Source organism: Vicugna pacos, chromosome 7 (genome assembly GCF_048564905.1).
Source record: "Vicugna pacos chromosome 7, VicPac4, whole genome shotgun sequence".
Classification (NCBI taxonomy): Eukaryota; Metazoa; Chordata; class Mammalia; order Artiodactyla; family Camelidae; genus Vicugna; species Vicugna pacos.
In genome coordinates this window covers 43,695,832-43,723,643 of record NC_132993.1, presented here as the reverse complement: position 1 = coordinate 43,723,643, position 27,812 = coordinate 43,695,832, and the positions used below count along the sequence as shown (strand labels likewise).

General features: G+C 37.4%; 1 protein-coding gene across 3 annotated transcripts in view; it reads right to left on the bottom strand.

The window, feature by feature from the left end:
* The window catches only part of SKAP2 (src kinase associated phosphoprotein 2), a 150,510-nt gene that overhangs the window by 3,613 nt on the left and 119,085 nt on the right, over nt 1-27,812 (bottom strand). For all 3 annotated transcript variants that reach the window (XM_072964798.1, XM_072964797.1, XM_072964799.1), the window contains exons 10-11: nt 17,637-17,714; nt 12,046-12,158 (exon numbers count right to left, since the gene is read on the bottom strand). In XM_072964798.1, coding sequence (XP_072820899.1) covers nt 12,046-12,158; nt 17,637-17,714 — 191 coding nt within the window. The remainder of the gene's footprint in view (nt 1-12,045; nt 12,159-17,636; nt 17,715-27,812) is intronic.

The following is a 27,812-nucleotide window of genomic DNA, read 5'->3' as shown; positions in this document are numbered from 1 at the left end:
GGAAGAGTAGAAGGAATTCAAAGGTGGTATTAGATTCACCCTTACAGGGGAAGATCAATAGGAAATAAAAGTACCTCAAGTTATAAAGGCAAAATATTAATCTGGCTGTAAAACAGAGTGATTGATGAGTCACTTTTGCGTCTACGTTGCAGTGTGAGATAAACCTGGGCCTCCTTTTCTTCCCTTTGCCTCCACTGACAGACACACCACTGCTCTAGGCATCGTGAACAGAGGAACCGGTCTCATTTGTCTGCCAGACTGACTAATGTATTTTTATCGCAAATTTATTTATGTTTAGTGAGATACAAACAAAGTAAAATGAATTACAAGTTTCAAGAATAATATCTTCCAAAAGCAATCCTCTGAAAAAGCATTGTAGGACCCAAATTTAATTTTTCATATAAGATAAATTTTTAAAATCAATCCTCAAAGTAATTCAATAGGCTATGATTTCCAACATCTGAGTCATAGATAAATGTGCATATGCATATTGAGTTACATGTGGGGAGGGGATGTTAATACCAGCACAGACTTAACATTTGCATTGATTACTAACTATGCTATTGACCATCCAAAAGGAAAATTATACAATTCCTCCATACAAATGTAGCCACATTCCCATGTGTGTACCGATGTGTAGTCTATCAACAGAGAGATTATAGGATTAAAATCTGTAAGTGCTTTTTTAACAATGTGATGGATCAGGCATATTACTTACAATAAAGTAAGAAAAAGATAGAAGGAAAAGAGGGAGAAGTCCTAATTCTAATGAGGGCACAGCTCTGGCTTATGAGGCGGTGGACTCAAGCTTTTAAGCTGAAAAGTTCACCGAGAGTGTGAACTTAATGGACAAAACTCTTTAAACAATGGAAACAGTCTGATGCCCAGAACGCAATGATGATGACTATAGTCTGTGTAGAATTATATTTATCAGAAGAAAATACTGAGAGCTATGATTAGCAACCATTATATCCTAACAGGTACCTAATAAAACTGCCCTTTTCAATTTTTAAGGCAATGAATACAATTAAGAGTCTAAATGCTTAACAAAACAAATGTATTTTACCTTGCACAGGCCAAAGGCCTACAGTGTAAGATTTCAAAACGGATAGTTAACAGAGTAAGCCTTGGTGTGAAAGCTCTTACCCAATGCCAATCTAAGATTCTTTTTTCAACTGATTATTTAGAAGGAGTAAAGGAACTAGCCCCCTACAGGGTAGAAACAGAAAACAGAACACATTCGGTGAGAAGGCATAGCCTGACTCACACCTGCTTTCAGAGAACAGCCTGCCATCTGAGTTTCAATGTTCAGATTCAAATTACAAACCAGAAAATTCATATTACTTTATAATATTCTGCTTTGATTATAATCTGTACTCTCAATTAAGATCATATTACCGTTCTCAAAAATCTCATTCACGTCCAAATTTGAGAAACTGATTTCCAGCAAATAGCTTCAACAAAGAACCAATGACATACTTCACACATGATAGGATTTTGCATGACAGTAACTGATAAGATTCATTAGACAGAAAGTACAGTAGCAAATAGCAGAGGAGTTTATTCAGCCGTAAACAAATCCCTTAAAAGTAACATTCTAGGAAAAAATTAAGTTTTAGATTAAAGTCATCTGAAATGCTTCACTTAATTAATTTAAAATAATTGAAAAGCATATGAAATACATACCTCATAAAAGTACTCTAAAATATCACAGGTTTAAATCAGAAAAGAGTAAAAATAAAAAAATCCCACAATGTTTATTACTTTACATTTGTAAAGAACTCCTTACAGCACTCCTGTGCGGAATTAAGAGGTAAGATAAAATACAGTGAGGTAAAAATCCAGTAGGCAAATTTATGGATTTACACTGCAGCCGTTAGAGTACGTCGGCAAGACTGCAGACACAGAAGCTTTTACTTTTATCATTACCATCCTCTCTATGAGCCTCCTGAGCGACATGAATCCCAATTAAACCATTTGTAGCCTATAAATTGGACTGAAGATGCTTCTTGGAGTACAGTGTTCTAAACTTCAGCCTGAACATTCAATAGAATACAAGGTTTCCTTTGGAGGAAGAAAATCTGCCTTTCTTTGCCTTCCCTGTTTGCTGCCCGGACAAGTGTGATCATGAATGATATGTTACTTACAGTGGAAAATAATGCAATCCATACAGTGTCGTCTTGCTGTCCATATACTAATTGCAGTACTGGTCTAAAAGTCACAGGTGGGTCATTAGGAAAAAAAACCACCCTCCAACCTTATCTTGCTAATAAACAAAAAAGAAAGAGACACAACCATACCAGGCTGCCTCCTAAATCTCTGAAAGGTTAGGAAGCATCATGTCATCTCGATGGCACACGAGATCTCAGGTACAAGAAGGTCTGCCATCTGGTATCCTTCACCCTCTGCGGCTCTTAACTGCAACTGAAATGCTAACACAGGCAAGTGACTGTACTTCAGGAGGACTGATAAAATAATGAAGAGTCCTTTAATCTACAGGAAACCATTCTAGTCAATTTATAAGAAATATTGCATCCCTTTGTAGGACGTGTAATTATTTTCTATTAATCATGTGCTATAAAGCTACATTATGCGGTTATTCTGTTATCACTAGAAAGAGGCCTGCAGTCAGCTTCTGACAATGTTAGGTAATTACTAACACAAAGCTTCTTTCTCCTCCTGTAGTAATGCTATCAAGATCCAGAGGTGTAGTGCTGCTTACTGTATAAAAATAGTACTCAGAAGAAATTCAATATCTGCAAAATGGATGGCTTCAAGGCAAAATGTAATGTGGCAGTCAGAGAAGCAAAAAGCCAAACTTGTCCAATAATTTGAGAAAACGATCGTAAAGCAGCACCGAACAGCTGTGATTTAACTCCTCTGTTTTCAACTTTCATATCATTAAAATAGTTTTTATTTATTTTGTAGTTAAAGTTTTAGGCCTCAATTAATCATTATTAAGCAATAAATTAAAGTGATTATGTAATAAGGCAGGAAAAATGGACTCGTTTTGATGAAGTGAAACAGAGACTTTATCCAACACAATAGCAAACATATGTCCATGTTTACTCATTAACTAAATCTTCTCTCTCTGCCAGGGTATTATTTTACACTTATATAAGGCCCCAATATTTACTTAAATCCTTTGCAGCACCATGATTCTCATTTCTTAAGTATGTTTATCCACTTTCTACAAACCATATGGTAAAAGAATGCTGCCTTAACAGAAATTTGAAACATTAATAAGATTTTGTGGTGTACCACCCCTTTCAGAAAGTACTTACCAATCTTTCTGAAGGCAACAGGTGTTAGAAAGGTTAAAAGTCTGTAATTCCTTTCTCCAAACATGTATCTGTGCTTCAAAGCCTTGTGCAGAAATAAAGGTAATTTTATTCACAAAATATAAACTGCATTGAGTTTCAGGACCAGTGGACTTTACCATTGTTTCCCAACTATTCACTGTGATATTTTCAATTTTTCAAATTGTTCACAAACACTGTAGTAGTATGGAAACTAGATAACAATTTAAAATATGGAAATACTTTCTTCAAGGCTACCTCGTCAATCTCTTCTTTCTTACTATCTCCAATCTGAAACTTTTTAAGAATCATTTCTCATACATCCATCATTTCAAAGTTTCTCTTAAAATGCAGTTTCTCTTAAAGGAACTTGACAACCTCAGTGTTTTATCATTATTACCTACATGTTAACTGCTTGAACCTTAGTCTCCTGAACTGTTAAATAAGGAAATGGACACTAACAATTCCTAAGGTCCTGAGGTCCTCCATGATGTTTGAACACCACCATTCTGGAAGCTGCTTTAAGGCCTTAAGTCTCTTAACAGCTTATGGAAATCAACCTCATTACTTTAGAATTTACTGTGCAGGTATGTCTTTGAGTTATTCTAATTTGGAGAATTACTATTTTTTTCCTCTGGGCACTGCACACTCCATTTTTAAAGCATGAGAGACAAGGGACAAATAAGGAAGGTGATGGTAAGAACTTAATTCCCATAACAAATTTTAGTTTATGGTACAGAGTCAAGACACATTTAGTTCAAATTTCTACACAGTCAGCATTATAGTGCCACAAAGTGAAAACTGATATTCAGACTGAAGATTCAGATACTGCTAAGCAAAGAAAGATCAAATCATGCTCAGTAGAGGGGGGCTGCGGTACACAACGTGTTTCACCAGCCAATACGCGACTCTATTAACTGTTCTGTCGCTGCTCTAGTTCAGGCCTTCATCGCCTCACCCTGGATGATTGCACCATCAGCTCTGCCTCTCTGTTCTTCCCAGAGACTTCCCATGTCAATTTATCCGGCTGCTCATGAACTTATACTTGCTCCCCCAGTGCACTGACTACAATCTCCTCTGCTTGGTTTCTTCCCACCCAGCAAGCCACATCCTCCTCTTGCTGCTCTGGTCCACGCTGCCCAAGCTTCCAAGCTGCACTCATCCCTGCCTCTGTACCTGGCCCTCCCTCCCCAGAGGATGTCACCCCTCCCTCATTCGAATCCTAACCAGCAACTAAGACTTGATTCAAGTTACCCACCTTTTATGAATTTTTCTCTGAATTATCTAACCCATACTTACAGCTCCCATTTCAAACTGAGCATTTTTTCCTCAGTGGATTTGATGTAGTTTAGTTTTGTCCCTTCAACTAAAATAAAGTACAGACTCACTGAGATCAGGGCAATGACTTACACTTAATCTGTATGCCCACACTCCATGATGTGTCAAAAGGTTCAATAAATACGTACTGGATAAGGGAACATACTCTCTTCATTTTGGATGATGCATCAGTTGACTATCCTAAATGTTTCCTTAAGAAGTGTAATTTCCAATTGGAATACCTTTTCTTTGTGTATATTAGACACACTTGAAGAATTTTAGTAATGATTAAACAAACGTTTCCTCTGAAGTATGTGTGTAGCTTCACAATCTCAAGTGTGTTGTTCCTACTTGTGGCTGGCAGTTGTCAATCAGGTTTTCCAACGTGGTATACAACATACCTTGTCTAAAGACCCTAAATTCAGGACCCCACTTGCAGAAAGAAAAGAAACCTGTTCCCTGCAGAACTGGGCCCAAAGAATCCCAGTTCTTCAAAGAAATGACTTCGGTTGAATTTGTTGTAAATACTGAAGAGGTTAAGACAGAATCCTGCAAAGGCAGAAACAGTGTAGCAGGTCTAAGGGAAAATCTGTTGGTTTTTCAGCTTCTTCTTCTTCTTACTCTTGTGATTATTTTCTCAGAAGATCCACATTCTCATCCCAGCTTGTTACTCATGATGTATGTGACCTTGGGCAATCCCCAAGTTCTAGGGATGATTTTGTTGTTTATATTGATATGACTCTTTGAGACTCCACAATAATCCAGTTACATACTTAACATAAATCAGTAAGCCTAATTATCAGTATACTTTTAGACCCTCACAGAATTACCTCTATGAAATTTATTGTTATATTTACTATAAAATTTTTGTTGTTGTTGAGGGTAATATATGCCACTGTTGTTCTTAATATACAGAGTTGTTGAGGTCAGATGATCAGTGAAGATGCTAGAAATTCATGTGAGAATTTTATTTTATTTTTTTAAGTGGCTAGTGCTGGGAAAAGCTGAGAGCCTTCCTTTATGATTAAAAGGAATTATTAGCTCCTTGTCACTCCCTTTTTCAGTTTGGCTGCCAAGAAGCTTAGGGCCGAGCTGGAAGTTCAAGTGCAGGAACTCCACTGTCTTTTAAGGTCTCCACAGAGGCAGTCCTTTTTTCCATTAGCTTTTTATTTATTTTTCCCCAATTATGTGCAGGCTCAAGATTTTCTCACCTATAAAGTGAAGAGCTACCACTCAGTTTTCCCTAACTCTACGATTCTATCATTTTAAATTCTTTTAAGAAGTTCAGGGTTATTTCCCATTTTTAACTGTATTTTCATAAACATATATTAAATGTCTTTCCACCATAACGTTAGGTACTGAGGACACAAAAATACTTAAGACACAGTGTCTACCTCAAGGCGTTCAGGGTTGAGAAAGAGAAAGGAATAACTGTAGTCATGGCCCACTTAGGTGTAGCAAAGCGGAAAGAGAAAAGGCTTCAGGGTCAGATCTGCATTGATTCCCAGAGAAGGCATTTACTAGCTGGCATCCTCACGTGATTTACATATAAGCTTACTGGGCATCAGTCTCCTCATCTGCAAAATGATAACACCATATCCTTCATAGGGTTATCTTATGAATCAAAGGAGTGCAAGCATATTGAGTGCCTAGAACAGGATTCTGTATGTATGCAATAAATACTTTTTTGTTCCCTCCCACTCCCTTCCCGCTGATTGGTGTAGCAAAATACCAGGGCAACCAAAAAATCAGAGGATTTTGGAGTGCACTATAAGGCAACCTGATTATTACGAGCTGTTCCAAAGGGAATCTGACCTCTAAAGGGATAAGGAAGGAGACATCTCAAAAGAGTGAGAGTGGGCCATATATGCATTGAGGGGGCTTTTGATTTTGGAGTGGGGAATGGGGAGCAGAAGGGTATAAGAAATCATGGATTTTTCAACTTAAGATTTTTTTTTTTAATTACCAACATGGTCCTTTCCTTTAAGGTTGTTTTGTTGTGCTTCCAGCAAACCTTTGCTTATTCCATGCAGAATTAAACCCTAGCAGCCCCTCCACTGCCACCTCTGCGCACCCTGTCTCTCCGACACTGCTTTCTGGTTTCCCTTCCACCTCTCAAGCCATTGCAGGGGCCCGGCCTGACCGCCTGCCTCCTGCAAGCACTTTCCCCCTTCATCTGCCAACATTTTCCTGGAAAGCTCCCTCCATTTTACATAAGAGAAAATAGGGAAGTACTCGGACATGTTGTCTGCAAGGAGGAAACAAGAGGAGATCTGCGAGAGGAACCGGAACGTCTGACACAAGCCGCTTATCACGACCAGAGAGAGGCGCGTGCTAAGCAGGTCTGCCTACCATGCTTCGCTGTGCCCCACACCACAAGACCCCACACTGACAGCACAGAAACTAAATGCCATCAGGCCCAAATACTCCTCCTCCTCCCTCCCGAAAGGCTGTAAGATAGGATAACATTTTGGGAACAAGTTTAGTGTCACCAGTGTTATGTCCTACATTGAGATGTCCCAGTTACTCTTCAGCAGGTGGGTTTGCTATTTGCGGCACACAGGGTCAGAGGGTCACAAAGGAAAAGCTAAGAGAGCTAAAAAGTAACTCCATTTCCCTCTGCTAGTGGAGTTCGGCAGGACTTACATTTTATTTTATTTTTCTGGGAGGTCTGAAGCCAAAAAATCCCTAGTAACAGTTTCTTTATATTTTCACCAATAAGAAGCAAATGGTTAGTGACAATTAAAATTCATCAGTCACCAGGGAAAGTCACAAACAGATATAAAGGGAGGCAATGCTTGAAATTCCAACCAACACATACTAAAAAATGCCCTTTTATTGTATATTAATGAACACAGTCAACCTATATTTACTGTTTTTGACTTAATAAAAAAAGTCTCAAAAAGCTGCAGAGCCCAAGTCGCACGTGTCCTAGACCAGATGAAACATTCCAGGATTCCTAAATCTCTTATTTTTCTGTTAACAGCAGACAAAGCAGCATGCCTCTTTCCTGCTGAAGCATAGCTCTTCTGTCAGTAAGTCTCTAAAAATAATTTATTGCCTTAAAAGTAAGAATAGGAATGCGGTTAGCCATTTACTGATGAGTACAGATTGAAAGATAAACTCATAGACGATGTAAATCCAGAACAGCAAACAGAGTAACATAACCAAAGAGGAATGTGGGGCAACGGAATACCCCGATAGCTATATAACCTGGATCCTGCTATGAAAATGATAAAATTTCATAAACCCAGCTCTTGGAAAATACTATTAACTATGATATTATGTCCTGTTTAAGGTGATAATAAAATTGAAATGCAAACCAGAAAAAGAATTTAGCATGATTTTAAACAACCTGATTCCTAAAAAATAATAATAATAAATAATAAAAGATTTTCAACCTCAAATATGATCTTCCCCCATGAAATAAATCTGAAACTGGGCTTTGTGTTTCAGAATAACTTCACTAACAATGCGGCTGTCATAAAAATTACATTTTCCACCTTCATCCATCCCTATAAATGTCCTCCTTTTTTTTTTTTAGGAAAGGAAAAAAGATTTCTAAATCTTTACAGAACTACTGAAATATACAAAGTATTTTATTTTAATATATAAAAAACCAGCAGCAATGTTATATGAAAAGACCTGTAAGCAAGAAGTTATGGGCTTGTGTTTTTAGGCAAGGAGCATTTAGATTTATTATTTGGAAGGTTCAAAGGTTAAAACTAAGAAAATGCCGGATATTTTGAAGGAGGGGCTAGCTCCGACAGGGCTCACATGACAGCTGCTAATTGGAAAATGTTAAAGAGGGAAGGGGGGAGGGCAGGGTATCTGCCTTCTCTTCGTTGTTTATTGTAACATTTGCTTTTCACTAAAAACTAAAAAAGAAAAGCTAAGATTTGTATAACTCTCAAAACAGGCTTAAAGTAAATAAATCACCCCCAGGCTGATTGAGCACAGCTGACACCCCATCAAGGCTCCCTTGCAAAAACAGAAACAGAAGACTGAATTTTAAAATCAAACTATATTTCTGTAGTGAATTTTAATAAAGACAGCCTACTTGTCAAACTAGCTAAATTGTTTTGTCATTATGTTTACAAAATTAAAATACTCTTTATTATAATGCATGCCATTTTGTTTTTTGATTTGTCTAAATGTTTATTGATATTGAAAGAATGCATATTTTCCTAAACTTTCTTGTGTTGCCTTTTTAAAAAAGATTCTCTTCACAACTGACAACCTTCTAGAAGGTAAGTCAAATCAAACAATGATAATTAAACACTGCAAACTATAGATCAGTTAATTATAAAAAGCAAGCTGTATTTCTTTAAAACCTTTTAAATGGTGTTATTTATTAGAGAAGTCGTGGCACGATTTTTTTTCCAAGTATACATTTTTCATGTCTCTATAAATACTGTTAGACTCCTTAAAATGCATTCTTCCTTAAGTATACAATTTTTACATTTAATTCAGAATGATGAAAAGAATTTCCATGATTAATGCTTACACTGTATTGACATAAGATAGGAAAGTAATAACCCATAGCTAGATTTAAAGTTGGATTTATGACATCATTTTGATTGTGCACATTAGCTGCAATTACCTGCACCACTCATTCTGAGCCACTAGATGGTGTAAAAAATAAATTTAAATGGTAAAATTTCATTCCATCACCATGAAATCTAAATATAACTCTGAGAAAGAGTAAACAAATTTCTAAGCACCTAACATTGCTAGTGATTTCTGTACTTATTTATAATAATGCCCAGAATTCAAATTGCTGCATCATTCGCATATTAAATAAATTTATATTACCTTATGGTCTATGTTTGCCAAAGTTTTGATAAAAACTGGAAGACCAAACGAATATAAAATTATTAGAGTAACCAGAGGTTCCTATCTGAACTTGCCCGATGCAAAGTGGGGAAGTTAAGAGTCTTCACAAATATACCCTGAAACCAAAGCAACCTGACAACAAATAGCCAAGATGCCTATCAATAGCCCAGAAGTTGTCCAAATTCCATCAAGGGAAAACTAAGTGTCCTTTCTTTCACCTTCACCAAGATCAACTTGGTTGATTCTACTAGGCCTGCAGCTGGGTAAATATGAGTATTTAATCATCCGGCCAGTGGTGATAATGTGCTAGCTAACAAAGTCTTGTCTCTTCTTTCAAAACCCAACATGAACTTCAGATAAAATGCCCATCTCTAGAAGGCCTCTCATGAAATGCTGGCAGTGGGACTTTAAGTCTTGTGAAAGGCTGACAAAGGAAGTATTTTGGGTCAGCCCATACCCAAATAATGGCATTTAGAAATTTTAGGTGTGGGAGGATGTTCTTCCTATGGGTTGGACCACCACCCTTAGCTCTACGACAGGCTTCACATATAAAATGACAATCTCCACAAAACAGGTTTGGGAGAATAGGGATGACCTCCCCCAGAATCCTAGAAATAGGGTACACACCTATGATTGTACCTTTCATGTTAATAGAAAACGATTTTCTGAGGCAATGGTAGAAATGAGACATGCCTATAGGAAGGCTGCTTACTTCACAGTCTGTCCCGGATGCTGGTCCTCTGACGCTTTCAGCAACAAGAAAACTTGATTCATAAAGAAGGCTTCAAGAACCGGTCCACACGGGCTTTGTAAGTTTCATATTTTACCACAGGAATATAATGGCTACATGCCATTTATCCCTACTGTCTGAAATTCCAAGTGAAAGCTAATCAACCTTTTACTTTTATATGCAATTTTACACACAATTTAATTTCATACAGCTAAATTGGTGAAAGAAACTGTGAGCTAAGTTAAATTTTAGGAATGATTCCAAGAAAGTTTCTTGTCAAGAACTGAAACTAATCGGTTTGCTTTCTATATAAGTAATTAACTCAAAAAGCTGCTGTCTTAACACAGGGCTGTTGAATGCTCTGTAATAGGCTTAATCCGAGAGTTGTGATATGGCTATTTATAGCCTCCAAGGACTGAAAGCATCTTTCTTAAAAAAAAAAAAAATCCTGTACTAGGAGCAGAGGAGTGAGAGAAATAGGGGACAGGTCTTAGCCTTGGGCACCTCAGCTAGCAATGATCACAGCTGGCTCAACTTACTGTTTTTCTCTAATAATCTTCAAATGCTTATATCTCACTTCTTTTGGATTCCTGGTGCCCAGAATGGGCCCTCACACATTGCAGGTACTTTGAGATGGCTTCAAATTAAACGGAAGGAAGGAAGGAAAGAAAGGAGGGAGGGAGAGAGGGGAGAAGAGAGGAGATGAGGAAGGAAGGCACATATAAGCACAAGAAAAAACAGAGCGGAAAGCCCTGGTTGGGAGTTGAGACGCCTGGTTAAGTACTGGCTCTGGCACTTTCTCAACCCAGGTTCCCTTATCTGTAAAACCAAGGACAGACAAATGATCCCCAAGATCTCTCACTCAAATGTTCTGTGATTCTCCATGTGTGATTTCATGCACCAGCCAACTAATGTTTGAATTCAATAAGTAACTTTATTTCCAAGTTCCCTTGTGTATCTTGAAAGTCAGATTATCTTTCTGCAAAGTCCAAAATATTTCTCCAATCAACAAAGCATATTAAACTCCTAGACTGATGATTTATGTAACATTTCTCTACTTATATTTACATAGTTTCCATATATCATTTGTTTCTAAAGGAGCCTCATGAAGTAGATGGAGGGAGGTATCTTTTAATCCCCATATTACGAGAGGGAAAGTTAAAATATGAAAATTGAAAGGAGCCATACACATCATCATAAGTGTAATCAACTAAGGAGCTTGACTGTTAGATTTAAGGACAGAATGATTTTGAATAATCCAGTATCTTAAGAGGCAGAGACAAGGATTTTTTTATATATATATATATACACAAGGATGAGTTCATGGCAATATACTTTGCTATCATGTTTACAAATATAAGTACATTAAAAAAAATTACCTAAACCTGTCTGAATAGAAAAGTATTGCTTTTAAATTGTCGGAACACCCGATGTATTTACATAAAGATGAAAAACTTGTTCTATAAACACAGTGTTTCCAGTAGTGAATGGCAGACAAAATCAGAATAAGCACACAGAAGAATAAAAAGGAAGAGGAAAGAAAAACATAATAAATAACCTAATACCTTACAATGTTAACTTTCACATAAGTATATTGTTTCTGGAGAAGGCCTTGTGTGGATATGAGCCAAAGGCTTAAGTGATAGGTAAACACACTGTTAAGTTGAATCCTGTTATCTGATTGTGTTTAAAATTTGATTATATTTCACTTGACAAAATAATTAATTATTGTGAACTCCAATTGTTAACAAGGACCTAAAAGAATTCCAATTGGCATTTTCCCCCAGTGTTGTAAAGCCAAATGCAGTGAAGTCCAGTTTTGTATTCATCCTTTACCGTTGTCATTTTGGGGTATCTGCTTACCTTGCTAAGAATGTAAATCACATCACCACGTTTAAATGACAGCTCATCAGAAAGAGCTCCTGTGCAGTCCCACAGACCCTGGTAAAAATTAGCATAATCGGTGCTTTTATCTCCTAGGAAGAAGAAAGAGAAAACATGAGTTAGAGCTTTCAGGTAATGGGCCCTCATTTAAAAATGAACTAACAGACATGAAAGGGCCACTCCAAAAGAGTCTACAGAAAATCCTGTCCTCAGTCAAAGCACATTTTATTACATCCCCACAAGAATCCTACTTCTTGCTGTCGTCTAATTAAGGACCATTTTCAAAAAGATCCGATTTCGAATGTTTCCTTTTCCCTCTCCCTTTCTTGTTTTCACCTACAACTTGTAATTGCAACATGTTTCTTCACATCTGCACCTAAAAGTCACTTCCCATTTATTTTATAGAACAAACCTAAGCCCATTAGCAACATGTTCTGAAGATGAATCAGCCACCCTGCCTCACGAGCAATATCCACCAGACGTGATCAACACGTTCTGAAATAAGCACCACACAGCATTTGGGACCTGGCATAAAAACAATAAGGAGAAAGGAGCTGAGGTACAAACATAACCAAACAAGGAAACAAACAAACAAAATTTTTTTTTAAATTTCTGCAACCAAAGGCTGACTAGAGAATAAAATGAAAGTTATCAAGAGGATGTTTCCAGTTCTTTGGGGACTTTTGTCCCCAAAACCTCTCAAAGTTATTTCTAAAATATTTTAGCAACTTTGAAATTGCCAATGCTGAAGCTGCATTTTTCAAGATTTCTGTCGTCCCTAGTTTAGGACCTTAGGCTCTGAATAAACATGCAACAGCCACTGGCGTTATCAGCTCATCCTTCTAACAGCATAAGCACAATGGATGCGATGTGCTCAAACTGCCATCCAGACCATTAACTGATTGATTATTTAGCGCTCTCTACTTGGTAATACCACAATAAACTGGGTAATAAATGCTTTGTCACTTATGCAATGTGGGTCTCCTGAAACACAGCACAGAGTTAAATACACTGGATGCTTTTGTTACACTGAGAACTGTTTCCTGTTTTTAATTTCATGATAATTGAGTTTTGATGAGTTCACACAAAAAGAATGCGAGTAATATCAATAAGATGTCCGTGTATTCACTAACCAGGCAGAACGTACACGTGCTGACAACTTCCATCATTGGAATGTCATCTTTGAATTCTGAGGGAATAACTGTGGAGACACATGCTGGATCAGGGTTGTCATCTTAGTTTTGTTATATGGCTCTCAAACAGCAGGCTCCTGGGCAATTCCAGCAAGACCAGTCACATTAGCACGTCATGAGGGTGTTTGTCTTATGACATGACACACCATTTGTGATTTATGCCAAGTGTTGTTTATGAGAAATTTTTAAAATTCTCTTTAATACCTGAGACCATTTTTAAAGCCAAAAAGAAAATCTGAATAATACGGAGTCTGAATATTTAGGAAGTAAGATGCTATGTTTCAGTTATGCTTTTAAGAAAACAAATAGGGACTAGAATATACAACCTAGCAAAATCCTCCTATTAAATTCTTTTTTTTTGTTTTCTAAGAATCAAAACAAAAGAGAAGGGGAAGGAAGAAGAGGGGAGGGAAGGAGGGAAGAAAGGGAGGGAGGGGCACAGAGAGACAGACACCTTATTGAGTTCTCCACTCCAGCATTTGAGCACTCATCACTGATGTCAGCAGGGATGTACACAAGCCTGGGAATCCAACCAAGAACTAACAATGCTCCTGGCCACCCTTCATTACATTTTCCCCCCAAAGCATATTTTATGTAAATTCTATGAATGGACACTAGAGGGCACTCTGGCTGGACAGATCACTCCAAACATTGTCAAATTTTTTTTAAGAAAAAATTACTTAATAATAAAGTGACTGATTTCCTTTAAAAACCACTTATTTAGACAAATAGAGATTTAGAAGTTGAAACATTCTCGTCAGATTAAATCAACTGCTAACTGGGTCAAATGTTGCGCCCTGTGCAGTCCGTCAGTGTCAGTTTAAAAGTCAAGGAATTAGAGCAAAGAGAGGATGACATCATTTTACACGCGAGGCCCTCCCCCACAGTCACTGGCCAGGAGGTAAAAGGATCTAAATAGCTGGTTTCCCCAGTCGAGGCGCCTGTGTTCCCCGTGCAACTCAGCTTTAGGCTTGATCCCAAAAGGTTGAAAAAACAAAATCTGGACTGAAAACTGGAGAGGTTGTGGCTTAGCTAGAGCGTCCCACTGGGTTCTTCAGCTGTTCAGCCTGCTGCCTGCTCTTTCCTTTTTCACAATAGTTTTCCATTCAGTAGATTTTCAAGAGGTGGGGGGAAGAAGGAAGGAAAAGAAAAGTGTACGGTGATTTCTAACACATAATCCTTATCACTTTGGCGTCTCTCTTCCCCTCGATGCGCTTGGCGAAACTCCCATTAACACTAATGGGAGTTATAGGAGCACAGGAGGGGAAGAGAGACCCCCACCGTGTGCAAGATGCATCTCTCCCTAGATGTGCATCCTGCGCATTTCATTAAATCTCGCTGCTGTAAAGAGGCAACAGAGCTCGCTATCTGGCAATCCTGGGAACAAGATGCATTTTTCTACTGTGCTTCCTGCAATCTTGATGATGATGTTACCCAAAGACCAACCTCATTTCTGTGTCCCATATGTGAGCTCTGTTAAAGAACAATAAGTTGTTTATGTCACATGACTACATGTACATACAATTTCCTATTCTATCTATTTCAGCAAGCAATACTAGTTATGATGTAGAAGAATCGTAACTGGGGAGAAAACCTGGCAGTACAAGTTTCTTAGCCTCAGCCTCCTCAGGAAAGTAATGTTAAAATTCTTAATATGAATTCTAGACATAAAAATTAAGAATTATCTCGTTTCTTAGACAGCAACAAGCTCCTCTGGTTTACTTTTCTAAATTTTAAGTGTGGCTAGACGTACACAAAAAATTACGCATCAGTGTAGCCTTAAAAGCACAGTGGGTTTACAAAAGTTAACACTGTTCACCTATACACTGAACAATAATCCATGTGAAGTGTGTTTTTTAAAAACAACAATAACAAAATAAATGGGATGGAGCATAACATTATAAACCACAGATAAGCTTACATTCTGAATACAAATTAAACCTGTTTAGTTGTCTTTACCGCATGAATTAATTTTCCTATTCAATCCTATTCAATCATGATCTATGCTTTCAAAATTATCAAAAAAAAAACCACCTCATTGTTTTTCATCCTGTGAGACATAAATGGTTGAAAAGGGTAAAGAAAGGGGAAAAAAATAACATTTTAAATTAGCCAGCTTGTGAAGGATTTAAACAATGTACTTGCTCCTATAAGTTAAACACACAAAAACAGATCATTGGGCAATAGCAACAGAACTGTTATGAAAATAAAAGCTAAACACTGGAGATATTTTTGCAAAAATGAAAAGATTTTTAAAACACCATGACAATGGATGAAACATACAATAAGATAATGGAGAATCTCTCCTTGAGTAGGGCTAAAGGTTTAGAAACTGTTTTAGAAAGGTAAACATATTGTACAATGTTCAAAAAAATCAAATGGAAATCTTTATTTTATATATAATAAATATATGCAAGCTATAGAAGCTTGAACATGAAAGAACTTGCAAGAGCTACAAGACTGATTTTGTTTTTGCTTACATATTTTACGTTAGAGTAGTCTGAATTTTTTTTTTTTTTAGTAAAATCAGTCAATGTGAAAAATAAAGAACATTCTTGAGGAAGGTTAGAAGTTCACGTCATGTGATGCTCAGCAAGATAGTAATACCCTTGTCAACTCACTGCCCTGCACAGCAAACAAACTTCTAGTGTTACATCTTTGACAGCCCGGGGAGAGCAAAGGTCACTGCTATGCAAAAGCATTAAAACTGTTGCTTGAAAAGAATTTCATGTCACTAAAGATAAGAATTATTGCAGTGTTTTATAGCTATTGCATGAAAAGCTACGTCTTCTTATTGCATTCCTTTGAGGAAAAACTAATTTTTTTCTTCCTTCCCTCAAAGGCAAAAATTTGGGAGAGAGTTACTTTAAAAGGGCTTTTGAAAAACACAGTTGCTTTAAGCCAAAATACTTATACTTGTGGAAAGAATATCTGTATGTGTTGGCCTTCCACACCTGCGCTCAAATTTAAAAAAGGAAAATGACAATGCTTTTGGCAGCAGCCTATGATACACAAGCAGCCATATATACTTAGAGTGCTATTGCCCGTCATCCTCGAGGTTTCCCTCGGCCTTGGTATTTAGGGCTGCATTTTGCAGGACCGGGGTCCTTGCATCTAATGACTTCGTCCTCACTTCCTTTCTGAAAAAAAGCAAACCAAAACCTGCTCCTGCTTTCCTGTCCAGGTCCGGAAATCAGGCCTCTGCTTCCTTTCCACACATCTCAGTAGGAAGGACTCGGGAAAGCTACTTCCTGAACACACACTTCTTGTCCACCCTGCCCCTGACAGCTTGCAAGAGTGATGTATGGACATATCAGAGAGGGGAGGTGACCCCCCAACTACAGCTCCCTGCAGGACACGGGATGATGTGGCAGACCTTGCCCCGGCGGACATGTGGCTACGAAGAGGTGTAAAGTCCTGATAAGCAGGCAGCCCTTTGCTTCTTTCCGTGTAAAATAATTGCTGGTTTATCAAAACTAACCTCATGCTTGCACTACAGATATGGTTTATCTCCTGCTATTTGGAAATAACAACCAGCAAGGAAAGTTGCCTGTATCATGTGATTCTGTCCAGAGCGTGTGTAGTTATTTTTCTAGTCTCGGTCACAATTAGTACCTGGGGCCATGTGCCAAGTGGAAATGGATAAAAGGAATATCCTTCCTAGCCTTCTAGGCCACTGGTGTCCTTTTCCAATTTTTAAGCGGCTGTCACTGGACTCTGGCATTTCTTACCCAATTCATTTGCTTTCTGTGTTAATCATATGCAATGAAGATATGCATGGCCAACATTTAAACAGGCTGCAGATCAATTAGCGGTCTTAAGTTTATCTGATTTTTATCAAAGAAGACAGAGCTGTGGGTCGATTGTCAGAGCCTGTGTCAAGTTGACCTTTTCAGAGATGTCTACATTGCCAGTCCCCTGGGCAACTTGTTGTCCCCTGTTAGTCTCTGAATGGCAGAAGTCTGTTCTGCTCAAGCACAAAGTATACACAGATGTCTATATTACATTCTTATAGGTTTGACAGCAACTGCATGTTGTATCTATAAACTGTCCTTTAGCAGTGACACTTCCTCAATGATGATAAGCTAATTTATGCAACTAAATCTCCTTTGTGCAGAAATGAAAGCTAATTGAGTCATTACAAAGTAATTCAGGAAGGAATACCTTGTATAAATTGGCTTACTTTATAAATCCTCCTCAAGTGGTTTTTCATGCATCCTAAATGGGACTAAGCAGCTTATCAGCCATAAGATATCCAGACCCAAGAAGCCAACTTCGGGGAGCTTTGTACACGTTTTTAAAGCAATGAAAGGGTGACAAACAGGAAAGTGAACAAAATCAAAAGAAGCTTCCCCAGAAAGCTGTGCAACTCATTACCTGTGGTGCGATGAACACTGTCCTGACTCATCTTCCTTTGTGCCTCCACTTTCACCGGAGCCCCATCCTCTTCCTCTTCTGTAAATAAACAACATAGACGGTACAGTGAAGGCTTTCCTCAGGAAGAACAATGCAGTACTCACCGCATCTTGAGAGCAGAACTACAAGTTTATAACACATAAATGTTCCTTTTCAAAGAATGAAACCACTCAACATTCACATTCCTTCTTCAATAATCTAAAGCTGAAATAATAAACCTCTAGTTACTTCCAAATAACCACCTTACCAGTTGGTGTGATGACACTCAAGATAGTACGAATGTAGCACATATTTTGTTTCAAATACTTAGAGAAACTCATCTGGAACAACCTTAAATCATCTGGGAAAAACCTAAAACCTTAAAGAAAAGCCCTAAAAATCCAGTAGAGTGACACCCAGCATTATACGAATTGACCACATTACACCATGGCACAGACTAAATCATGGTCCTGAAAACATCAACACAGCAAAGAAAAAATATGTGATATAAAATACAGTTAACCTATGTCATTTATTCAGTATCAGATACTCCATGTTTCTCTCTTGATCACCACAGGAGAACACTAGGGTTTCCGCCCTTCAGGATAATTCCCCTAAGATTATACTGAGGACCTACAGTGTGTCAGACACTAGAGCAGATGTTGAGATTTCACAGACAGTCTACAGCCATACCACCCTGGACATGCCCGATCTTGTCTGATCTTGGAAGCTAAGCAGGGTCGGGCCTGGTTAGTAACTGGTTGAGAGATTTCATAGATAAATCATTTCTAAATCTTCATGTCACAGACAAGTAAACTGGGACTCAGAAAGGTAAAGAAGCTTCCGATGTTTGCTTTTCAAACTTAGGTTTGTGATTACAAAGTCCAAGTTCTTTATCCTGTATATATTCAGTGCCTGACCTATATTATGTCCACACCCTCCCATCACATTCCTTTCCCAAGTTACAAGAAGAAAAATGATAAGATTAAATGAGAAGAGTTTTAAACAGAGTCAGTGGACTATTTAATTCTTTTACATCAAAGAAATGTTTATTACAAGATCAATTCCACCACCTAGGGAGTCATACACAATTTAAAAATATTTAAGGCAGGACATATGAACAAAACGGCATGTCAAGGAAAAACTGGGTTCAAAAGAATAATAATTCCAAGGAAAATCTAGAACTTTAAAGAAAAATGTGTAAAAAATACAAATACAGTCATTATGACTATTAAATAATTTGACAAATAAATCTTCATTGGGTATTAACTACCTGTAAGGGAGAGAGGTCCTACCAGAAAAGCAGAGGTAGTAGGAAGCCTCTGCCTTCAGGAAGCGGACAGCCTAGAGGGAACAGAAGACAGGACCTACAGGAAAATGTGACACAGGGCGCAAAGCCTGACACGTGAGGCATAAGGTACTGAAGGAGGGCAGAGGAGAAACTGCCCAGCTGGGGACACCATGAAGGCTCTGAGGGATGGAGAGAATCTAAATAAGGAGGGATGGGAAGAAGGAAATTTCCAGACAGAGGGAGAAGCATGAACAAAAGAACAAGGCATGAGCATATTTATTTTAGCTAAAGCATGTGGTTCTTGTAGGGGAAGAACAGGATGGCCAGAGAACGCTGGTGGTTTGGACAGACTGTTGAAGATCCATGAACATTCTGCCGTGGAACTCAACTTTTACAGGTCTGATGGGGACTAAGAGCCCCAGAACATTTCTGAGCAGAGAAAGGGTGGGATGAAGCTGTTTTGAGGAACAGCCATCTGATCCCCTTGTCCCAGACAGCCTAGAGGAGGGGCGTGGGGAGAGAGACCACTCCCCGTCTAGCTAAGGGGAAAGTCAGTCCTGAACTGCAGGGTCAGAGGAAATGAGGAGATGGTTTGGAGAGGAAAAGGAGCTACAAGAGATAAACTCTGCGCCTGCCTGGATGTGGAAGGCTAAGAGAAAAGAACGAGCAACCAACAAAGACTCAGGTTTTGAGCTTTGTTAACTGAGAAATGGGAACAGCATTACTAAAAAAACAATAGCTAAGATAAGCTATTTCGCACAAGGAGTTGTGTTTCTGACAGGAGAGGTTTAATAATACTGGTAGGGTGATCCAGAGGAAATGTCCAGGGGCAACTGGAAAGCTTTGTAGAGAGATCAGGACTGCAGATGTAAATTGAGAAGTCTCATGCAAATTTTAAAGTGGTGATTAATAAAAACCAGCATTTAAATCTAGCTTGATCCTTACTGTACTTTTAAGACAATTACAATTATTTCAAATTTTTGTAACTCAATTCAAACAAAAGAATGAAAGCTCCAATGTAAGGAACAGCTGGCAATCACTGGCACTTTATACATATTAAGTTGTCCCTAATATTGGCAATTTAATATGGTTCAGTCAAGTAATACATAGAAGACCTAATAAAAACTCTAATGTTAAATCCTGTCTTTTCTCTTCAACAATTATCTCACTTAGGCCAAACCTCAAGGACCAGTTATCACTAATGGGTTAGTAGGGTGTTTTCATACAAAATTTAAAGATATTAGGGACATTTACAGTCATTTAATTCAAACTACTCATTTTACAGATGGTTAATTTTTTTTAAAGGTGAAGGAGAAAGCTTTCTTTACATTTTACACTTTCCCCAGCATTCTCTCTCTTCCAATTTGCTCACAAATTCAACAGTTAGAAGTAAATTAAAAAATAGTTAAGGGCATTTGTCCTCAAGTCAAAAGCTATAATCACGTCAATACAGAAAGCTCTTTTCTTGGCTCTTAAGAAGAGACTATGGGATTTAGATTCACCACCCAAAGTCAGTATCAAGATACCATGAAAACTGATGACAATAATTAAACGGGAAAAACTCTGCTCGTAGCAAAGTTCTCAATGAATTTAGGAGAATTTATTACTAAGAATTTCTTATTTTATTAAAATTTAAGTGCTATAATATGCACAATGCATTCTTAAATTTTCAGAATGATATTAAAAATATTTAAGTCTCAATATTTACTGTGAAGTAACCAAATTGAAATCCACGTGAGATGCTTAATAAGAAGTATTTTAGAGGATGAAATGCTCATTAGAAACACCTCCTTTCCCCTTTTCAAATCTAGTACTGATATTTTTAGGTTAAAGCCTTCTGCATTTCATAAATCATTTTTCTTAATAGCAGTCAAACAACTCATTTTATCTTGGTCTAACGGTACAAACAGCTTCTATATAAAAGACAACAAAATCATATTTGGTATGTGTGTTCTTTTTGAATCTTTGGGAAAAAAAACATACTGAAGCTTGAATAGAATCTGGTACAAGGGAGATGTTCAATAAATACTAAGTGAACAAATGGCTTCAAAAATCATGAAAATACATTATACTACTATATTCATTTATTAACAGAGCAAACCTCTCCACACCATTCAAAAATATGTAAGTAACCAAAATTCTAGGCAATAATCGCCTTCACAACATATTAAAAATATACACACATATCATTTTATTTAGGTTTATTATTAAATATTTTATTTGGGGGTTGAGGCACGATGTTGTTATACAATACTAATTAATACCTCAAATAGTCAATGTTAGGGGGTTAATATATTCCATTCAACATTTTAATAACAGTAAACAAAAACAGCTCAGCTATGCTGTAAAATCCATCAAACCACACAGATGGTTATAAGGTTTTCATTATGTGGTTTCCATAGCAATCATATTGCAAATCTGGAAGCTTCTTGCAAATAAGCAGCTTGTATTTACATGCCTCTCAGCTGCAGCACAAAACTCTTCAACATGTGAAGTTATTATTCCAATCACACATTGTTAGAAGAATCATCAGGAGATTTTTTTGATCAGACACAATGAAAATAACAATAAAGTGAACTAATTGTGGAAGATAATTAAAACATAGTTATACATTAACTACACTAAACAATGAACATTTAAAATATTCTGATAGTCACTGAAAGGTTTTAACACTAAACCCTTTACAAAATATGAAACCTCCAGGAGCAGATCCTAGAGAATCTAAAAGCTTTACCTCTACTCTCACTACTTTTTAATAGATATTCAGCCCTTTTTCTGAGTTGAGCAAAGAGAGAAAGAATAGCCGAGAACTGAGTATTCCCAAATCTTTTTAGGATGACTACCATTTGATGAAATGCTTACTGTGGGAAAAGTCAAGACCTTTTTTTCCCTGCTAGATTAATCAATTTAATTTACAAATTGATCCAGTTCCATAACAGATGGATTATTACCCTAATAAGGATCACAGATCTGTCTAGCTATGCAGTTTTTACAAAATGGCTATTTCTGGCTTACTAATGTTCTTTTTTTTTAAGGCTAAATAGCCAAAAAAGAAAAGTGATAAGCAAATGACATATGTGGCTGACATTGCTTGAAAAAGGCTAAAGACAATTTGTTAGCACCAAAACAGAGCCTGTGAGGTTCACATCGGGGCTAAGGATTGATTTTATCACATCTTCCAGGGAGAAGACGATAACACAAGAAAATCTTTTGTCTCACACAGTGATTACCTTTCTCACTAAACACCTTCAGAAAACAGCTCTACTGAATTGCAGTGTATTTGAAAAGACAGAAAACACAGAATCAAAAGTTATGCTTGGAAATAAAGCTTGGGTTTAGATCTCTACCTGCCCAGGCTTCATCTGATTACGTGACTGCATATTTATCACAAGAAATGTTAATACTTATTGCTTAAATGTGCACACTGTATGCACTTAAATCCATTATATAACTAAACCCTCATAACAATTTTATGAGCTAATAATAGGAACTTTCATTCTCTTTATGGACCCAAAAGTGAAATTTACAGAGCTTGAATAACTTGTCCAGGTTCAAACACCCAGTGAGAACAAGAGCTGTGGTTTAAACTTTCACATCTGCCACGGAAGCCCCAGCTCTAAGCCATATTGCCATTTTCTTGATTTTAATTAAAATCTTCAGTTTATAGACACATTTCTTGCTAAAATTTCATTTGAATATTGGCTGCTTGTGGACTTGAAAAACACTATCACATAAGTGGGTAAGTTCTACTCTACCATAGCTCTGTATTTGAGGTATATCTCAGGGTAAGCAGTCTTTTCAGCGATGATTAAGGAACAGAATTTCAAGTTTGGATGTCCCAAACACGCATCTTCTTCTCCTTCTATTCTCCACTTCTCCTTCCCTACCTCTAACATTCTACACACTCAACTGCCCCTAAAGCCAGCACACAGTATTTGCTATTTTGTAAATGTATCCAATGCAACTCATAATTGAAAACGGATTATTTCCAGGCCAGCCAGCTTTTCTTTCTCACTTTATTTAAAAGGAAAACACAGCTGAATGTAGATGGTAAAGATGAGTCTTTCTACATATAAAGATCTGAAAGAAATTCACCTACATTTCAGAGCAACAGGCTATCCTGCACATTTCATCAAGGGTTCAGGCTCCACGGCATTGCAAGCAAGATGCCCCTGAGTGGGAGAAGATGGAACAGATGGGATGGGCAACTGAAAACACCTCCCGCTAGTCCTAGAGGTAAGATGAAGAAGAGGGAGAAACGCAGGAAGGATTTACACAAATGGCACCTCAACTCTTCTCTCTCAAGACCTGGGGCAAGCTACAAGGCTGGTGCAAGAAGTGGAAGAGCAGAGTTAAAGGGATATGGGTGAAGGGATTCAAAATTATAACAAAGAGGAAAGTGAGTTCCTTAAGGGCCTATAATCTGGGAACTTAAAATAGGACACTTCTAAAGGATTCTTCTATTTAACAGACTGATGTATAGCTTTAGCAATAAAAATACATTTTTATAAAGATACAAGCATGTGTCTTTTAGTATTATATTAACTTCAAAATGAACAGAAAGATAAAGATGCCTGAAAAGGCACACAGTCATGTTTACTCTCCTGGAAATTAAGCAAACCAGGGCATATTGCTAAGGATACAGTTACTCATGTAACCTTGACACTGTTTCTAATTCTCAGTGTCTTCTCTGTAAAGTAGAAAGAATATTGCCTTTCCCATAGCACTTTGAACAGGATCTGGGGACAACAATGAGATTATCAGATTTTTCAGGGTAAAAAAATGCACAATTAGTATGCAATATTAAGTTCATTACCTGAGGAGCTAGGTGTTTTGCAACCATTTATTAATTTAGTAACTAAGAAGGTTAATATGATATAAAGGGCAATAAAATAAGCAGTAGTTGTTCAATCATATAACTTAATTTTCAACCTTGACTTACTATTATTACAGGGTTTAATATGTAAAGGTTATCACTACACTTCAAAAGCATAAAAAAAGCCATTATAGTATAGTAAATTCCTGTAGTCTAATATTAAAATTCATAATTTTCACACAAATTTGAAAATGCAAAAATAATAAATTTTCACAGACATTAAATTTGTACATCATGGTTGGGATGTTGGGAAAAAAACTCAAATTCTTTTGACAGAATTGGGGGAATCTTAGAAGGGACAGACACCTTAGCTATCAACCAATTTAACTTCTTCCTTTCATTAAAGGGGGACCGAACTGGGGTGCTGAAGAACTGGACCAAGGCCATGGTAATTGCACCCTGTTCTCCTGTCCCTGTGCTGCCTTCTATGCAACATGCATTGCAGACATTTCTGAAACAGTTTTCAGCTGCTCCAGATGTCCTCCTTTATTCACGAGCAGGATCCCCCTTATATAGACTTGATCATCTACAGGCAGCTATGGCAGGCAGAGAAAGCACATATGTGAAAAATAAGGTTTTACTAGGTCAGATTCCACTGTTCAGAAGTGACTGAGTCAGAAAATCATCCCACTCCTAAAGAGTACTGGACATGGGGAAGTTATGAAAGGTGACTTCTCCTTGGTCCAATGTATGACAATCACTGTATACCGTAATATGAAACCCTGCTTTTCACAAAGCTCAAATTCCGAGCTTTTAAAGTTTATAATACATTCTGTAATATTAAAATTCCTTTAACCCAAGAAGGTCCAAATTAAATTATTTCTCAGTTATGGTAACGTCTATCCGGCTCTGGATTTCCGGTACAATTATAGTTTGCTACATATAAGTTTTTTTTTAATTTAAATTAACCTTTTTCTGATTTTTCTTGTTACAAAAGCAGTATCTGTTCATTGCTGGAAGTCAGAAAATAGAAATAAGCAAAAAAGAAAAAAATTAAGTTACTGAAGAGCTATCCATAACACTATTAACACTATTAACACCTCTTTCTAGACAACCTTTATTCAGTTTCTGGTTTTTCCTTATTCTCCTTTTTAATAAGAATATCCCAAATGTGTATATATTTCATTATCCTCAGGCAATTCTTATCCAAATGTGTATGTATTTCATTATAAACTGTTTTAAATCCATCCCCTTTTAGAAAATAAACTATATAATCTCAACTTAGATTTTGATTTGTTTTAAATTTATTCTGTAAAAAACACTACCCAATAATAAATAAGTTGGTGTTAAGATCATTTAATTGCAACATGGCTGTTTTATAAGGAACTGCGTAACCATAACCTTGGAAAAAAAGGCAGATCTGTGAATGCAGAGCTCATCTGTTACAGGCTGTGGCTCTGTTCCCTCTGCCTGCTTATGCAAATACACTCATCCTCTTCACGTGAGGTGCACTTTAACCTCATTTTCAAGAATCTAAGAAAGAAAAATCACAGGTCCGTAAGAGGAACCGTCATCCATTTGACTTATTGGTTCCATATCCCTCACACCAGCCGTGGTTTCCAAGACCCTTTTGGGAGGCAGAGGGTCTGTGAGGTCAAAACTATTTTCATAATAAAATTAAGATATTTGCCTTTTTCATTGTGTTAACATTTGCACCGGTGCTGCAGAGCAATGATGGGTAAACTGCTGACACCTTGGCATATACATCAACAGTGGCACCAAACTGTCACTGTATTCTTCACTGTCCAGCACTAGCATTAAACACAAACAAACAAGCCAGTTTCACTTGATGACAAATTATTATTTTCATTTAATGTTAACCTTGAATACATGTCTCTTTAATATTCTGTGAGACAAAGTCAGAAGAATGCAGAAAGCATGGCGGCTGCATCTCCAGATGTGGAAGAGATTGAGTGGCAAGCTGAACTAGCTGCTTTTTTCATGGAACACCATTTTTCACTTGAAAGAATGGCATAACCTGCCTGACAGACAAGGTATGGTTATTCAGACTTGGGAATTTGGCAGACATTTTCTCAAAAATGAACTAAGTGGGCTTGTTATTTCAAAGGAAACAACTGACATTTATTGCTGATGATAAAATTTCAGCTTTCAAGTAAAAATTAGAATTTTAGAAACTTGTATCTTGGAATATAGGCTTGACACCTCCTCACTATTTAAAGACTTTTCTAATGAGATCAGTGGTGATAGTAATGAATGTGTTGTTTTAATTGTATTATAATTGTGTCAATATTTAGAAGTTCTGAATAATGTAATGAACCAATATTTTCCAAGTGACCAGTGCCGGATGCTACAAAAGCATGCATAGGTAAAAGATCTATGCAAAGTGTAAGACGGTCCCCTGAATTTCGCTGTAACAGTGCATGAAAAGTTCATTGATGTGGTTTTGGATTCCACACTGCAACTAGCCTTTAACTATCACTTGTAAAGTCTGGGTACAGTATCAAGGAATAATAGCTACAAATCCCTGCAAGGATTATTAAAACACCTCCCTCTTCCTATTAGAATGCATCTGTATGAGGTTGGGTTTTCTTCATATGCTGATTGTACTTAAACTAAAACAACATAATTACAACAGAGTGAATGCAGAAGCAGGTAAGAAAGTCTAAATGTCTTCTATTAAGACAGACATTCAAGAGATCTGCAAAAATGTAAACCACGCCACTCTTTTCACTCATATTTTGGGAAAATATATCTATTTTTCAAAAAATATTCGTGTTCACATTTATTGAGTTTATCATTGTGATTTTTAAATTCATTAATAAACATTTTAAATATTTTTCAGCTTTAATTTCTGATACACTAAATACTGAGAGGCACAACCCACAAAAACAATAACTTTGGGGGGGCCTTCAAAAATTTTTAAGATTGAAAAGGGCTCTTGAGATTAAGAAGTGTGAGAATCACTGCCATATACTTTCCAAGGTAGTTGTAGTTTAAAATCTAAACAATGTTGATCTACAACATGAAAAGATTGATATCCTGATCGCCCAGAACACTGTTTAATAATTATTTTATATTCCTGAAGCACACAATCTGAGGACTGAATCACATTACTGAGCTGTTGACCAAAATCCCCATGTGCTTTTCCATTTGCTGTGGGGACAAGTCTTTCCTTTCTCTTACTTGTGCAACTAGATTTTTGGAGCAAGTATGATATCCTATCATATTTCATCTTGTTAGATTTGATCCGTGATTTTGGTCTGTTGAGAGCATAGCCTGTGTATCTTTACCCAAGGCAGTCATGAATATGACAGGATGACAATACTGAGAATTAAGCCATAAAGTATTCACAAAATCAACTGATCAACACCCTTTGGGCGCTGCTGTATAGTCAGTTATCACATGGTCTTATATCTATAAAGATTTCATCAGAATCTCAGACAAATGCCTCAATGAAGGCATCGTCTTTGTTATATGTCTGTCATTTCCTTGAACCCATGCTGGGTTCTAGTAATCTCTATTTCATTTCCTAGATAGCATGAAAGGCTCTCTTTGACACCTTATTTTAGTAGTTTCTCTGGAGTCCATTTCAAAGTCCCTAAACTGTCTAGAATTTGCAGAACCCACCTGTAGTGGATAATGTGGTAGTCTTCCCATATGCTCTCTTCAGGGCCAACACAGCCATCCCAGCCATCTGCTGGGACTCACAGCTGTGTCCCTCACAGGGACCTGCCCTTAGCTGCAGGGAATTGGCTCACTCAAGGTCACATCCCTCATAGAGGACAGCCTGGAATCAATGATTAGCTGACTTGGGAATGTAAAGACAGGACCCTTTGCCTCAATTTGGCACAAACCTCAAGAGTCATCCCAGCCCCAGAGCTCCCTGAAAGTTCAGCTGAGGCGTCAGTCAGCTGCATCGTGGGGTCAGCATCTCCTGCCCAATTCTGCCTTCCACATTTTCATACTAGGATATCTCCCAAGATCATCAGTAAATCTTCTACATACAACTTCAGGGAACTCAACTTAAGAC